The sequence below is a fragment of the Protomyctophum parallelum genome (genome assembly GCF_964188405.1).
Source record: "Protomyctophum parallelum genome assembly, chromosome: 7".
NCBI lineage: Eukaryota > Metazoa > Chordata > Actinopteri > Myctophiformes > Myctophidae > Protomyctophum > Protomyctophum parallelum.
In genome coordinates, this window is record NC_139705.1 from 35,386,419 (window position 1) to 35,403,828 (window position 17,410).

General features: G+C 44.2%; 2 protein-coding genes across 2 annotated transcripts; one reads left to right on the top strand and one right to left on the bottom strand.

Moving 5' to 3' along the window:
- Positions 1–7,700: 7,700 nt before the first annotated feature.
- On the top strand, positions 7,701–9,296 carry LOC310862054 (CD166 antigen homolog; the record flags this gene model as incomplete). Its single annotated transcript, XM_083769790.1, has 1 exon — positions 7,701–9,296. The coding sequence occupies one exon, from the start codon at positions 7,701–7,703 to the stop codon at positions 9,294–9,296; it is 1,596 nt and encodes a 531-aa protein (XP_083625916.1).
- Positions 9,297–15,482: 6,186 nt separating this feature from the next.
- Positions 15,483–16,487, bottom strand: LOC310861095 (nuclear migration protein nudC-like; the record flags this gene model as incomplete). Its single annotated transcript, XM_083768396.1, has 1 exon — positions 15,483–16,487. One exon carries the CDS (start codon positions 16,485–16,487, stop codon positions 15,483–15,485), a length of 1,005 nt encoding a protein of 334 aa, XP_083624522.1.
- Positions 16,488–17,410: the final 923 nt, after the last annotated feature.

The following is a 17,410-nucleotide window of genomic DNA, read 5'->3' on the forward strand; positions in this document are numbered from 1 at the left end:
TATCGTCCTTACGTCACCACCATCAAAAACCATTGGTTTTATCAGGCACAACTAGTCAATACGTCGAAAATGCTGGGACGGTGCATACGGCGTAAAGTAACCACAGTATACCGCTAATCAATTTACAAATTACATACATACTGTATACGTGATAACATATTTTATTTCATACCTTTTTTTTCATCGGATATCGATGATTTATTTTTCTTTGAGAAACTAAAAAGGGATCCAGAATAGTTCTAAATCGATAAAACTGTATTTATTTTATAGATAGAAACTTGTACCATACATAATAATACTACTTTTGTACATGCATAAAGTAGGTAGGTAGCAAAAAGTTAAACCTAAGGGCCGATTCATACTCCTATTTTACCGCTGTTTCGGCGCTGTAGTGCCGAAATGATTTTGGTTCGTCAGAAATTTTCAGTAGCACCGAAGAGCCGACTTTAGGACGGTACCCCCCCCCCCCCCCCCCGAACTTCAAATGACGTCACATTGTAGGCTCTACAGCGCCGAACTGACTTTTATTCGGCTCTAAAATAAGAGTAATCGGCCCTAATAATTCAACATTTTAAACGTTCCTTCATAGAGAAACTGAGATTTGACCGTTTGTAGCGGTCGAAAGTAGCCTACTTGCGCAGCGCGCCATTTATGGCCTACTAGTTAGTGTGCAACAAGCAAGTATGCACTCGACAGAGTGCAGTTCTAGTTTTATTAGTATTATTGTTACTGTTATTGTTATTGTTATTAGTATTATGGCCCAGGCCGTAGCGTAACGGTCTGGGCACCGGACTGGTGATCCAGTCGCGGTGTGCCGCGGGTTCGACTCCCGAACCCGACACGGCCTTTACCGCATGTCATCCCCCCATCTCTCTCCCGTTTCCTGTCAGCCTACTATCTGTCCCTTAAAAAATCAATAAAAGGCGTAAGCCGCAAAAAAATATCTTAAAAAAGAAAAAAAAAAGGTATAGTTTTTTTGAACTTTTTGAAGTTGTATTTCATCATCATCCTTGAGTGCCCTCGACATCAACGCCCCACCCCACCAGGCGATGGGTGAGCAGCTGTCCAGCCAAAAGAAGTCCTCTGAAACCACATAACTCTTCAGACCAGGGTCATATCTGCCGATACAGATTCTGACCCATTCCGATATTATACAGAGGACCAAGGAAACAAGCTCAGGCTTATAGGGGCTTGGCCCAAAGCGTGTTAATAAAGTATGAAATTAATCAATAAATAGCCTATACTCTTTTCCAAGTGTCTGTTTTCACAACTGAATGACAATAACTGTTTTACAAACACAGGATATGATGTTATTATCCAAAGTGCCATGGACTCTGCATGGCAGGGCATCTAATCGGTATGCGCTGATTGGTAGGTCAAGGGGCATAATAGCAGATTAATTAACACTTTACACTCCCCCAAAATATGCTGAAAAGTTGTAAGCCTTATGTGTGTGCGCGTTCAGCGCCACTTGCATAATGTGGATAGTGCATAAGATGGTCACGGTATGAGCTAATTATGGCATACTGCCTGAATTAACGCACATACAATGAAGCTGTTAAGTCTTAATTATTAGAGTGGAACAAGACTATAGTGATTGCCTGACTTTATTTATTCCGTATAAACTTTTGCCAGACTTTATTTAATTATTTATCCGTAAACATTCTTTTGACTATATAGTCATGTGTCATGTCATGTGGGTCAATACATCATCATCATACTGCACTTATGCAAGACTCAAAACTTGTCAGTGCAAACACACAGAAGGTTACGTACAGCAGTGCAAGTAAAACTGCCACATGCTGAACTGTCACCATGAACGACTTCACTGTGAACTCAGCATGTCAAACATGGCTGGCATGGCAGCTGTGTTTGAATGAATGCCATTTTCTCCTTGTCTTTGTGGGTAAACTATGTTATGGGTATAGGCTACTGCATACACAGTATTAAGTAACCAGTAAGACGCCCTAAAGGGCGAGATTCGCGTGCATGCATCCGCCTGGGTGATGGCAGACTGCTGGGCGAGCGCTGGCACTTTGGCATGGGGCGTCAGATCAACATATATGGAATGAATTCCGTACTGGCCATATATGGAGCGTGTCTTGAGTATACAGGGTTTGATGAGGTCAGATCAACATATGGAATGTCAGAACACGTCAGCTCCATATATGGAGATATATGGGTGGCAGCGGTGGCAGTGTCTTGAGTGTACAGGGTTTGATGAGGTCAGATCAACATATGGAATGTCAGAACACATCAGCTCCATATATGGAGATATATGGGTGGCAGCGGTGGCAGTGTCTTAGGTGTACAGGGTTTGATGATGTCATATCAACATATGGAATGTCAGAACAGGTCAGCTCCATATATGGAGATATAACGGTGGCAGCGGGGGAAGTGTCTTGAGTGTACAGGGTTTGATGAGGTCTGGCCATATATGGAGCGTGTTTTGAATGTATACAGGGTTTGATGAGGTCAGATTAACATATGGAATGTCAGAACAGGTCGGTCAAGAGATCTAAGGGTGGCAGCGGGGGCAGTTTTTTACTAAAACAACAAAAATATGCCTAACGATGATGTCACTGGTGGACGGGTTTCTGAACTGCCCACAGTTCTCCTATGAGACACTGACCGAGTAGACCCCCCTCCCCCCTCCCAGCATGTTCACCATGAAAAACAAGACAAGCTACATACAGTCAGATTGCATGACAAGACTTTTATTTGAGGCACACAACATTGTCTTGTGTTATAAAAGGGTCAGGACAAAGGCAAAGAAGTTTAGGGATAAGGGGTTTAGCCTTTAGCGGTGACGAAAATGGAGCCCTTAAGGTCCCCACACACGGGGGATTCGGATTTTTTGAAACGTTTCTGCATCGGTTTTCCGAAAAACACGTCCAGTGTGCAACCACCTTTACTGTATGTCAGTGGTTTTCAACCCTTTTCATATCAAGGCCCATTATTTATTGGGTATTTGAGTCATGGACCACCATTTGATGACATTTAGCCTCTCAGACCCAAAACCTTTTTATATTTTGTTGTCGTTGGATAAGATTTTGTTCACAATTCCATGATGTATAGATGTTGGTACCATTAGGAGAGATATCAGGCAAACGTTGACCAAAATAACAATATTCTTCTGCATTCTCTAATTGTGTAGACTTATTGTAAATTAAGTAATGAAGATGTTTAACAATAATCAATAACAATAACTCTTGAGAGCGTAAAATGAAACCAAATGGACCCCGTATGGGTCCATTTGGTTTCATTTCACGCTCTCAAGAGTTAAAGGTCTATAAGGGTCCATTTGGTTACCAACTCTATCATCATTTAACGGGGGACCACCTGGAAACCCCCTCAAGGACCACTGGTGGTCCACGGACCACTGGTTGAAAACCACCGCTGTATGTCATTAGGTATACATGTTGATACTTACGTATCGTTAGGCATGCATAAGACCACGGCCGCCGGTGCTGGACGATGGATATAACTCTTAACATAGCAACGCTGTTGCTTGTGGCATGCCCTGTAAGAAGTGAAAATACTAAGATTTAAATGTATAGACTAGTCTATACTAACTCAAACAATCTCAGGGAGCTGGTTTGCAGAAATTGTACAATTTGGAACGATGGAATGGGGGATTATTTTTTTGTGTAATTCCTTTCCATGGAATGAGGTGATTTATAGTAGCCTATACCTCGGGTGCTATATACCAGGGGTTCTCAACGTTTTTGGCTGGGGACCCCCAAAAATGCTTTGGCCATGTCTCGCGACCCCTACTATGCCTACTATGTAAACTCTAAATTTCCATTTTCCAGCCATTCAGTTGCCCTTTTTATATATAATTTGGGGACCCCCCAAAATAATTTGGGGACCCCTGAGGGGTCGCGACCCCTGAGGGGTCGCGACCCCTAGGTTGAGAACCCCTGCTCTATATTAGTATAGACTCTGTACCACTGTTTCCCAAGCAGTGGGTCCCATTGTGTGGGTCGCGACTCGCGAGTGAATATCCCTCTCCGTAATATGCATCAGTACAATGCCAGTATCATAACAGCATCATGTCCGTATCATGACAGTGTGTGTGTGTGTGTGTGTGTGTGTCTGTGTGTGTCTGTGTCTGTCTGTCTGTCTGTGTGCGTGCGTGCGTGCGTGTGTGTGTGTGTGTGAGAGGGTCACGGAGAAGAGTTCTCTATGTTTCTTTTTTCTTTTTCTTTATTTCCCCATATGCAGGGTACATGTAATAATAATGATGATAATTCAGATACCAATGTATTTTGTATGTAAATGTGATTATGATAATGCCGCCTTCTCCCTGTTGGTTAACGAGCGGCGGATATGCGCGCGCCACTCAGGGGCGGGTGTCAGACAGACAGACAGACAGACAGACAGACAGACAGACAGACAGACAGACAGACAGACAGACAGACAGACCGTTAGTTGTTGAAACAGATCTCTGGCCCTGCCTGAGATAAGCAGTTCATTGAGACACTTCAGCTCAGATTGACCATAAACCATTTATTGCAAAGCTATAGTATGTTAGTATGGCGGTGTGGCTCTGCTCATGCGATATCGGATAATCTGCGTACCGAGACACAGGTCTGATGTCACATTTGATATCTCCGATTATCTGTGGACCGAGACACAGCTCTGATATCAACATCCCCCAGAGCAGAGCCAAAGATACAATAATACATGAACAACAATACACAGTAATAACACATCAACACATGATTCAACACAATGCATCTACACAATCGCAAACAATACAATAATATCCCATAACCTCTGGACTAAGAACTACAGGGAGGAGGCCGGGGAGGTGGGGTAAATTTTCACGCAGACACCGCACAAGCTGCTTGACAGCTCAGCATGGAGAATGAGTAGTGAGCTGAGGCTGCTTAAAGGCGGTAGATTTACTGCATGTCATTCCCCAACTCTCCCTTTTTCCTGTCTCTCTACTGTCCTATCCAGATAAAATTTAAATTTAAATAATCCTCCAAAAAGTTGGAATAAAAATAAACAAATATATAGAATAAAGAAGAAAAAAAGTGCTTTGTGCGTGGTGGACGGTGGGTGCTACATCCAGTGGCGTATCTACAATAAGTCTGCCTGTCCCGATACACTGAGGACAAAAACAAGACCTGAGAACTGGTGGACAGCGGATTGGCCGTTGCACCTATAGAGCACAACCCTCAATCACCCATTGGAATGCAAATGCATGCCTTTGTATCCTACTGTCTGGCAGGTATATCTCTTTGAAAACCTTTAGTGCTAGGCTACTGATTGTGCGCGGGGGGACAACAATTAACACATCTTGCCTGCCCAAAATGTAATTCCTGGAAACGCCACTGGCTACATCTGGGTCTGTATGGCTTCATTTTGAAGGCGGATTTTTCTGCCATGTCATATTACATAATTTAAGACATGGTGTGACCAATGTCATTTTGCTATTATGGGTAATGAAATTTGCGCTCTCCGCCATGGCGCTGTGTAAAACCTTGAATTAGTCATGGGTGTGTTTTGGGCGTCACCTCTTGCGCAAGCAGAGCGTGCAAGTAATAGTTTTCGTCCAGCGCTTCGATGCCTATGTCGCCGTTTGATGCGTATGTCGCCGTTTGATGCGTATGCGCCGTGCCAGCGTATGACGTAATGACTACTTGTGCTTGATATGGCAGTGGTGTCAGATTACATACATGTATAGGGGCATTACCTTTAATCCTCCCGACACTAAAACATATCGTCATTACGTCACCATCGAAAACCAATTACACCCTGGCATTGGGTCCTTTAATCCTCATCTTTATTACATCATCAATGAGAGCTAGTTATTCCAGTTATACCCTGACGTCATATGCTGCTACGATACATACGCATCAAACGGGGCATACGCAAAGTAACCACAGTATACCGCTAATCAACTTACAAATTACAGGCATTTCCTTTAATTGACATTCACAGAGAAGCTGAGATTTGACAGTTTGTAGCGGTTGACAGTACCTGCACGCTCTGCTTGCACACTAGTAGGCCATGTATGGCCTACTGGTGTGTAACAAGCAAGTAGGCACTCGCCAGAGTGCAGTTCTAGTTATTTGTTATGATTAGTTTTGTGTTATGACTTGAGTAGTATGATATATATATTTATTGGTTAATGTTATGTATATATTTATATGAGGTAACTGGTGGTATTGTTATAGTATATATATATGTATATATATATATAGAACATCTGTGATATCTCTTAATATACATATAATATATATATCTATACATCTAAGTAGACTTGTTATGAACCTTAATATTGGAATAGAGAGCGCCTTCTATTATATATGTGTTCTTCTCCACTCCAGCTTTGATTGACTCTGTTGATTACCTTGTCAGTGACATCAACGAGGGGCCTGCTTTAGTCAGGCGTCTGATCAACGCCTGCCTCCCTAATTGGCTGCCGGTCACGTGTCACCCAGTGGTCATGGGTGCACCGTATGCGACATATAGGGTGCGTTCGGAAATGCGCCCTGAACACACTGGTGTGCTCTCTTGTCGTTTGTTTATTCAGTGCACTCGGTGAGTTGTCGTTCGAAAATCCAGTGCGCTGCGCACTGGATTTTTCGAACTGCCGAGTGCCCGCACTGAGCGACCCTACCCTGAAGCTGGGGTTGTCCGGTGTGATTCGTGTGAATACGTCACAGCTGTGTTCGTTCGTAAATAAGGCACACTGAACGCACTCTGTGACGTCACCGCCCACCACACTCAAGATGTGTCTTCCCCTTCCGTCGAGTGGTGGATGGTATTATTGATATGTTATGAGCCAGCCCGACAGATAATCATTCCGTTGTGATCGTGGCCGGGGGCGGCGGTGGGGCGGCAGTGGCTCAGGGTGGCTGGATGGTAACCGCAAGGTTGCCAGCTCGAACCTGGGCTCCCCAAAGTGTCCTTGAGCAAGACTCTGAACCCCTAAGTGCTCCTGATGTGCTGGTTGGTGCATGCCTTGCATGGTCTCCGCCGCCATCGGTGTATGAATGTGCGTGTGAATGGGTGAATGTATGCACAATCTATGTAAAGCGCCTTGGATAAAGCGCTATATAAATGCACCATTTACTAATTAACCTTGCGTCGTCAGTGGCCAGGCGTTTCACCCGCGTTTGGTTTGAAGTTGTGATATGGAGTGACGTTCCAACATTGAATAGCGCAGTTGTTAAATAATAACTGTAGTATGCAACATGTGTAGCAGCTGCCTGTCTGCCACAATGCCTGAGCTGTTTCACCCGCGTTCGGTTTGAAGGTGTCAATTAACTGTAGTGGCGACCGTGTTGATCTGAAATTCTGAATGGGCATATACCGGTATCTCACAGCGTGGTGATGTGGCTGGCCTGGCCAATGCCAGCTATGTTGATGCGGAGAGAGACAGAATTATGTAGTGAAAAGAAAGAGAGAGGAGAGAGAGAGGCGTCCTCAGTCCTGTGTGTCAGTCTCGGGTGTCGCACGTGTACAGTATGTAGTATATCCGTGTCGGAAGGTTTCCCTGTGTGGCTCACTGATGTCAGAACTATGACATCAGTGTGATAGTGTATCTGCCCACAAAATCATCTCACACGGCAGAAACATTGCTCATTGAAGGCAAAAATCAGTTTCCAGCAGCTTTAGCAGTGATCTGAAGAGAGAATCTATTCCATCCCAGAGTGTTCAGAATGCCTTTATCTGCCTTCATGTCGATGCTCCTTCTCTTTGGCGTTGCAGGCATGTCTCTTCCGGTCTCGAGCACGGAGATGCTGATTGGCCTATATGGCGAAAACATCACGGTGCCGTGTCCATACCGCCTTCCACCGGGGGACTGGCTGGAAAGTGTGTCCTGGAGTAAATGTAGTGACAACCTTAATTCCACCAATGCAATTCCATTGGCGGTAAAGGACCTTGACCTGCCCGGAGTTCAAATATACGTGCCACGGGTTAACATCGACGGCGACTACAGCCTTGTGATCAGCCAAGTAAATCTGAAAGACCAGGGAGTCTACTACTGCATAGTGGTTACATCTAACTATGTCGCGCGTTACAACAGAAATCTGGTGATCTACAAGAAGCCAGCTCTCCCTGTCGTCCTCAACAAAGTGGAGTTCCTGGAGGAAGGCGTGCTGATGAGGTTAGGAACATGCGTTGTGAGGGACGCCCATCCTGCGGCCAACATCACGTGGCAGAAGAACAGCCGACCGTTGATGTCCGATGGGATGGATGTCGTCATCACATCCACCGTGGCAGAAGACTCCTCCGCCGGGCTGTCCACTACGTCCTCAACTCTCCAGTACATGGCCACCAAGCAGGACGTTGACGCACGTTTCAACTGCCTGTCCAGCCATGAGCTGGGCACAGAGGAGTCCGAGCCGTTGACCATTCCCGTCCACTACCGGACCAAGAGGCTGAGTCTAAAGGTGTTGGCCCCTGAAGGTCCCATCACAGAAGGGGACGATGTGACTTTGAAGTGCCGTGCGGACGGAAACCCTCCTCCCAGCAGCTACATCTTCCACCTTAAGAACCAGATGGTTCTGGTGGAGAACTCTGACAGTTATAGCTTGAAGGCCATCACACGAGACAGCGCCGGCGAGTACAAGTGTTCGCTGGTCGATGACGAGACAATCGAGGCTTCACTTAGCATTGCTGTGAGCTACTTGGACCTGAGCCTGAGCCCCACGGGGAAGGTTGTGAAGTTGCGCGGCGAGCCCCTGGCGGTGAAGATGGAGGTGAGCACTTCAGGCAACAACACCAAAGTGTCCTGGACCAAGGACGGCGAGAAGATGGAGGCGGCGCCCGAGTTTGGGAAGCTGAGCTACACCAACACGGGCAGCTACACGTATGAGGTCTTCTCGGCCGGCTTGACACGTCGCCAGTGCTTTGACCTGGTGGTGGAAGGCTCACCCGTGATCTCCAATTTGACCCAGGACGGTGCCCACCCCAACAGCATCCAGCTGGCCTGTGAGGCTCAGGGAGTGCCCCGACCCGTCTTCGCATGGAACGTCAGCACCACGGAGGACGAGAGCTCCTACAACGAGAGGGACGGCAAGGCCATGAAAAAAGTCACTGTGGTGCACAACGGACAGTCCATGTCCGTGACCTGCAGCGTGAGCAACAGGCTGGGAAAGGACGCCAGGACCATTGTGGTGTCTTCAGGTGATACCAACTGGCCAAAGCTGGTGATCATCTGTGTGTTGATGGTGCTGGTCCTAGTGCTAGTGGCCGGTTGCATGGCCTACCGGAGAAGATGGCGAGGATCCTGGACACCGGTCCAAATGGATCCTAAAGGACAACTTTAGTTTTTTTCAACCATGGTTCATGTTTTAGGTTGTTATTAGAGAAAGTAAAAGATGAGTGTTCATTTTTTTTCATTTGCTGCTTTCTTTAGTTTTAGGACTTTTAGCTGTTTTTGACAGGGGGGCGGGGGCATTCGAACATGGGGCTAAATATGTATTTTTTTACGCAATTTTATAGCATGTAATGCTATGAAATTGCTATAAAGTGGTGTAAAGAAATACATGTTTAGCCCCACGTTCGAATGCCCCCGCCCCCCCCTGTCACAAATTGCTAAAATCGCTAAAATGAAAGAAAGCAGCAAATGAAAAGAAATTAACACTCATCTTATACTTTCTTTAATAACAACCTAAAACATGAACCTTGGATGAAAAAAACGAAAGTTGTTCTTTAAATATCCTTCCGAGATCCCAGCAGCTCCTATACCTCAGACAGCAACCCGAATGTACAGCTGAAGAGTTATGTGGTTTCAGAGGACTTCTTTGGCTGGACAGCTGCTCACCCATCGCCTGGTGGGGTGGGGCGTTGATGTGGTTAAAGGGATAGTTCAGATTTCTTTTTACTTAAGCTGTATGAAATACTTGCTATTAATATAGTGGTTGCATCTGTATTCATTGATTGCCCGAGTCCCGTGGTGAGAGTTCTGCTCTATAGTTTTGGTGAAATATGAAGTAGTTTTGGTCATTTTGTGGGGGGCACAGGGGGCCACGCATTAAAAGTAAATTAATACACAAAACTAGCATAATTTGTATTGTTGACCTATTTCTTCCATATAGTGCAACTTTCGTTCATTTTCGTCCCCTCTATCACATGTAACTATGTTTTTTGTGTCCATATCACTATGCTCAAAAAATAGTTCCATGTGAGAGAGGTCAAAGTTGAACGAAAGTTGTGCTAATATTTTAGAAATATGTCAACAATACAAATGACGCTATAGCTATGTGGATTACTTTGCTTTTAATGTGTGGCCCCAGTGCCCCCCACAAAATGACCGGAACTACTTAATATTCACCAAAACCAGAGCAGAACTCCCACCACGGGACTCAAGGCAATCAATTAATACAGTTGCAACCACTATATTAATGGCAAGTATTAAATACAACTTAAGTTCAAAAAATGTGAACTATCCCTTTTAAGGCAGTATATGTACTGTCATTCCCGGCGGTGAAGATGGAGGTGAGTGGTTCAGGCAACAACGACCTTGGTGTACTGGACCAAGGACGGTGAGAAGATGGATGCGGCGCCTGAGTTTGGGAAGCTGAGCTACACCGACGCGGGCAGCTACACCTTATGCTGTAGGGCAGGTCAGACTTTTTTTTTATTTTTTTTATGCTTGGGTGTCTATTTTGCGTGTTTTTTTATGGAGAATTGAATATTTTTTGCATAGGACAACTCTAACCTACATCAATTTGCATTTGTAAATAAATTTTATAAGACGTAAAAGGAAATTCTAACGTGGGGTGTCTACATTTTTGAGTGGTGCAACCACTCCTACAACCAGCTTGCAATGTCCTCGTACCTGTTTGTTTGTTTGTTTGTTTGTGTGTGTGTGTGTGTGTGTGTGTGTGTGTCTGTGTAAGCATGAGTATGTGACTTAATAATAGCAGTAGGGGGCGCCAGAAACAGTGAGAGGGGTAGTGACTCTAATGAGAGAGAGTGAGAGAGAGAGACAGAGAGAGAGAGAGAGAGAGAGGGGGGGGGGGGGGGGGATTGCACCACTCAGTTCACACGTGTGTGATTTTTTATTTTCATGGAGAATTCAAATACTGGTTAGAAGATCCTCCAAACACTCATGTGCTCGGATCAGAATGAGATGATTGAGGGGGTGGAGAATCCTGGCCATCAGGGGAGAAGGAGGCCCTGCAGACACTCAGCTGGGAGACTCCTCTGTAAGAACCAGAAGTACATCCAAGATCAATTATGACGCTTCCAGCATTGGTGGATTGATTGGCAGGTGTGTCAGAGCCACATCTGACACACTCTAACCACAAGGCCAACCAGACAGTGGCCTTGTGGTTAGAGTGTCCGCCCTGAAACTGGGAGCGATCCCGGCCGGGTCATACCAAAGACTGTAAAAATGGGACCCAATGCCTCCCTGCTTGGCATCAATGGGTTGGATTGGGGGTCAAATCAACTAATGATTCCCGACGCACGCTGCGGCTCACCGGTCCAAGAAATGGGTCAAATGCGGAGAACAAATTTCACTGCGGTAACTAACGTGTGTGACTAATAGTACGACTTTGACTTTGACCTCTGTTCTCACCTGCACACTAAACACCTCATAGATTAATAATAATAATAATAATAATAATAATAATAATAATAATAATGCATTTTATTTATAAAGCGCTTTACATTCTTATGAATCTCAAAGTGCTACAGAGATTAAAAGCATGGCAAAAAAAATAAAACAATCAAATAAAATAAGATAAAAGAAGCATATTAAGCAACATCATTAGCAGTAAAAACAAGTTTAGGGAAAAGCTTTCTTAAAAAGGTGGGTCTTAAATCCATTCTTAAAAGAGTCAGTGGACTGTGGTGCTCTCAGGTAGGGAGAGAGTTCCACAGACAAGGGGCTGTGTGGCAGAAGACCCGGTCGCCCATGGTGCGGAGGTTGGTGCCGGGGGCGGGGAGAAGATGGCTGTTGGAGGAGCGGAGGCTTCGAGTGGCGATGAGTTCTTTGAGGTAAGGGGGGGGCATTTCTTTGAGGTAAGGGGGGGCATTTCCGAGATTAGGTATCCGGGATCAGGGCTCAGGAGACCAGCAGGAGGCTAGGTTAGAGTTATTCTATCAAAATAATTATGTAATTTGAATTCTCAATCAAAAAACACAATTTATACACCCCACATGTTAGAATGTGAGGTGTGAGGTCTCCTCGGCCCGGCCTGACATCAAGCTGCCAAGTTGCGCGTTGCACACAAGTATAGGGCATGTATGGCCTACTTGTGCGCTCACCACTGCTGGTACGACTGCTGCTCTGAGTCCAAAAGCTCTCTGATGCTGTCTAGGTTTAAAATACAGCAGTGGTCAGTGGTCCCTCATTGCCCGGTGGGGTACACCGACATACACACATACCCAGCCGATACATAGCCCTATTGACCTTATACCAATTTTGAAACGTACTTCAGTTACGTCATCGAGAACAGTGGTGTCTCATTTGGCTGGTGGAATGTACCGACATACGTACCCATCCGATCGCTGTTCTTGGTCCCTGATTGGCCGGTGGACATACATTTAGTCCCTGATTGAACGAGCGACGCCACCGACATATGCAGCCGATTACAGTACTCTGCTTGAGTTGTGCTTTGTGCATGGACGGTGGGTGAGGCCTTTAATATGCCAATATATGGAGACCAAATATGAAGGCCTGAAATTTTTGTTTAGTTCAATTTACAATTTAGGCATTTAGCAGACGCTCTTAATCCAGAACGATTTACATTAGGCAAGAACAAAAAAGCATGGGAATACATCACATTATATAAAATGCATTTATCATGAAACATGCGTAAGCTAAGAACGTAACTAGAACATATCTACATAATGACACTATACATATAAACTATACATATTTACTATACTATGCTATACATATGTACTATGAAGTGCTATGACTATATACAATGCAATTATTAATTAATAGTAAAGTGCTATCTAAGCGGGTAATAAACAAACAAACACGAACTGTGCAACAGTGTTAATTTTGACAGCAAATATTTCTTTACTTTTAGTCATAGTCGTTTTGAATTCTTTGAGAGAAAAAATTAAGTCTTTTGAAATGTTTTAATTTTAGTTGACTAAATATATTTTTAGTCGACTAAATCTACAGGCTACAGTTTGTTTAGACTAAAATGTTTTTTGATGCGCTGTGATGGCGTCGTAATTCCTGATTTATATACTTAGCGGTGTGCCAAAAGTTGCCAATCAACAAGCTCTCAATGGTTCCTGTTGGCCTGTGATGTCATGTGGGCCAATAGAGCGTCGCAGTCCCGCCCCCTTTCAGAACGACGAGTGGCCCAAGCAGGAAGTAAATTCCCCATTCATTTTCCCCATAGGCTTTTCAAAAAGTATGTATTTAAAGACGTTTACACCACGGACAAAGCCAACTCGGATTGTGACAAATCATGACAATAAACACAATGTTTTGGGCAGATCAAATAATTAGAAAGAAAGGCAGGGTACAACACTTTTTGTTTTGTTTTTCTTCTTACTAATAATTTGATCGGCCCAAAACATTGTGTTTATTGTCATGATCTGTCACGAGCCGAGTTGGCTTTGTCCGCGGTGTAAGCATCTTTAAATAAATACTTTTTGAAAAGCCTATGGGGAAAATTAATGGGGTATTTACTTCCTGGGCCACTTGTCGTTCTGAAAAGGGGCGGGACTGCGACGCTCTACATCATCATCAAGTAGCCCGCTACTCAATGATGCCCAATAGCTGGGGAGGAACTCGTAAAGATTTGGCGTGGGTATTAGGTTGTACATGGTTGAAACCCTGAATAATTGATGCAGAGCTTTTTCAATGGATTCTGTTTAAGTGTGGGTGTGCTAAAATGTAGCAGCTAAATAACATACTAAAAATCACACCTGTGTGAAATGAGGGGTGCTCTTATCATCATACATCAGCCAATCAAATTATCACAAACACAAACACACAAAGCTACAGTGCATACATAATGAGCAGAAGAGTAGCTCATTTTACACTTTAACACTTTGAGCCGGTACCTCTCTCTGGGTCCTTTGGGTTCATCTGGGCTAAATGAAAGACAAGTGGAGCATCGTGATGACACCTATCCAAATCACTGCTCTTTCTCAAAGTGGGTTCATGTAGCACCCACCTATATAGGGTGCCATGGCACAAGTCCAGGGTGCAGAATACTGTGATGATATTTGGAATTAACCAACGTCACATGAGTTGAGAGACCCGAGTTGCACTGTACTTAATCTACACAAAATCTCTTTGCCTAAAATAGCAGATCTACAAGCTCAGATCGTCTATCAGCCTGTTTCCTGTAGATCGGCTATATGTTCCCCCAGAATAGGTTATTAAAACACATTTTGGGCGGGAACCCCTTTTGGTGTTTTAAGCATTATGTTATAGTTTAGCTTTAAAATCTGCTATTTTTGAAAAAACGTGAAAATATGGAGCAAATCATTGAATATATATTCTTTCACGCTTTTAACTAAAGATTTAGCTTCTGGGGGATCCCTGGTACAACATATTTTCAAATGGGGGTCAAGGGAGAGAGGGGCCAATTACATATAATTTGTGGGGTCCTTGACATGAAATATTGAGCACCACTGATACAGAAATATGAGGTTTTTCAGAAAACTGTCAGGATTTAGAAGACTTTTTTTTATTTTGACGTCAGGCCTAAATGGGTTAATGTCAGTCATCAATACTATGACATCTACGCCGTATATGTAAAGTCTCGGAAGTCTATTGTCCGCCACTACCATAACGTAGATTCTACGGTCATGGCGAAAACAAATAGATTATCTTATGGCTGGAAGCAAGCCAACCAGACTCCTGGTGGATCATGACCATAAAACATTTTATGTAAAAAATAAGAACTGCAAAAACAAAAAAGGAAAAAAAGAAAGAAGAAAAAAGGCATTTATTTAATCAATTTGAATTAAATATTCAAATATGTTGATACAGAATCAGACATTTTATGTTCATGATTCTACAGGAGCCTGGCTGGCTTAGTTCCCCTCTTTAAATAATTAATATAAATATTTTTGGAAATCTTTATGGGGGAAAGTAATGGGCTTTCTATCTGTGCACCGAATGGCCGCTGCTGCCCTATATATACACAATGGCATCAGTACTTTAGTATGTGGCCTAATAATACAGTATATAGGCCATATACAAAGCCAACAGACAGTATTGACAAAGCTATGACTTGATTTGGCCAAGGATTCAGATACAAGCTCACAAATACGTTGCAATGTGACTGGAGCTTGTAAATCTGCTTTTGTAAAAGTGTAGCCTAGGTTTTGGGTTTTTTTGGGGGGGAATTATGTATGCTCCAGCGCTCCTGCTCCAGCCCCAACATCACGGTGGTCAGCCTGGTCATCATCGACACCTTGGAACGCTTTTAATGGATAGTTGCTTGTTTGGTTTGCTTTGTTTGGTTTAAATGCTAGCACTCCCAGCACTGCCAATAGGCAACATGGCTATAGATAGCCTCTCAGCTGTATTTGGCTTTAGAGAAATCCATCTCTGGGTGCTGAGCCATGAACTTTTTAAGAATGTCTTGTTTCTTCTGCTCTGTAGAGGTGGGTTGGCCCATAGACTTCTGCCTCTGGTCATACATCATTTTCTCGACCATACCTCGAGTCTCTCCATCTAGGTCCGAGAGCTTTGAGTTCTCGGGACAGAGCTTCATGGTGTTGATTTCTGGATCTGTGGTAACCATCTTGTTCCACCACACCATTGTATTGATCTTCTCCAGGTGAACAGTCACAATCTTACCACTCTCTATGGCCCAGGAGCTTTCTTCTACCTTCACCTCATTACAGAGCTGTCCGTCGATGATCGGAGGATGTCCCTTCAGGCCAATCTTCAGGGATCGCCGCTGGATGTCGACCACCACATCCTTCGCTTTGATACGGAACGTCACATTAAAGGGCACCACCAGGTCAACTTCAGATAAGCTCTGTGTCCACGTATAGTTGGGAAGGTCAGCTCCATTACCAGCATTAGACTTCATCTTATCTTTATCCTTCTCATCGTCCTCTCCCTCTGAATTAGACCCCATGTCTGCTTTCTCCTCTTCACACGAGCTTTCATTTGTGTTCACAGGCCCTTTTGTCCCCTCTTGTTGATTTCTCTGGTTGATTTTAGTTTTACGTTGGTCTGCTTTCTCATCAGTCAATTCACAAATCTGGGGACCAGCTTTATTTTTCTTCTTCCTCTCTTCCTCTGCAATCTTTGCAGCTGCTCTCCCTGCCTTCTCTTCCATGTCCACCTGTCTGTCCTGTTTGACTCTGTTGGCTTTCAACGCCAGTGTGCTGTGGTGAGTGAATGCCTCTTTCACAAGTTTTTCGGGGGCGCCATGTTCCCCACCTGTGAAGAAATCGGTTTTGCGCCGGAGGAAGCTGAAAAATGCATTAACCATCTCCTGTACGCCTCCTTCGTGTTGTTGTGCCATAGCAAGCAGTATCCCGTCATACTTCTCGTCCCCATCAGCCATAATGATGAGTAATATTGCTGAATACGATAAAAATGGGTCAAATGTGAAAGTGATCCGAACAAAATGACTCGGATGAAAAAACGTGAAATGAGTCACACTTTTTAACTGCACTTCCTGGTAACCAATGCGTAATTAGTGACCAGCTGACCAAGGAAGACCGTATGAAGGCAGAAAGTTACTTGGTATGCGGTTTGTGAACGATGTCATAACATCATGACATCATATCAATGCATGCACCCATAATAGAATGCCCTCCAAGTACTCAAGACACTGCACTAATCAAGCTATATATTAATAATTAACATCTTGATAATTGTGTTATGGCCACACAAATCGGAATTATGTAGCATGCATGGCAACAGTTTGTGTTGTGTGTGGTCAGACCGGATCTCTGGCCTATATACGGTGCATTATGTACACTTCCTTCAAGTTCTACCAACTCATAGTGTCCTAAGAGGTTAGGTCAGACACAGAGAAGATAGACAAGGATAGACCGGATAGACAGAGATATACGAGAGAGAGAGAGGAGAGGGGAAGAGAGAACACACAAAGGCCCTACACTTTTCCACATCACAGTCATGTTTAGCAGCAGCTTTGACGATGAACCACCTCTCCTGGAAGGAGTGACGTCCCAGTCTTACCAGACTAATAAGGTATTCTCTTGTTCTGAGTGTACATATGCCTTCACGTCTCAGATCTACCTCCATAAACACATGACGAGGTACCACAATGACACCTACTGCCAAATGCTGAGGAATGGACAGATCCCCTGTCGGCAAATCATCAGCTCTGTAACCTGCCAGAAACAAGGAGACACGGACAAAACAAGGCTGTACTGTTGTCAACAACTTACCATGACTTTAACTCATCCAGGAGAGGTAAAGACACACCAACTGACTTACTCAGGAAGGACAAGCCGCATT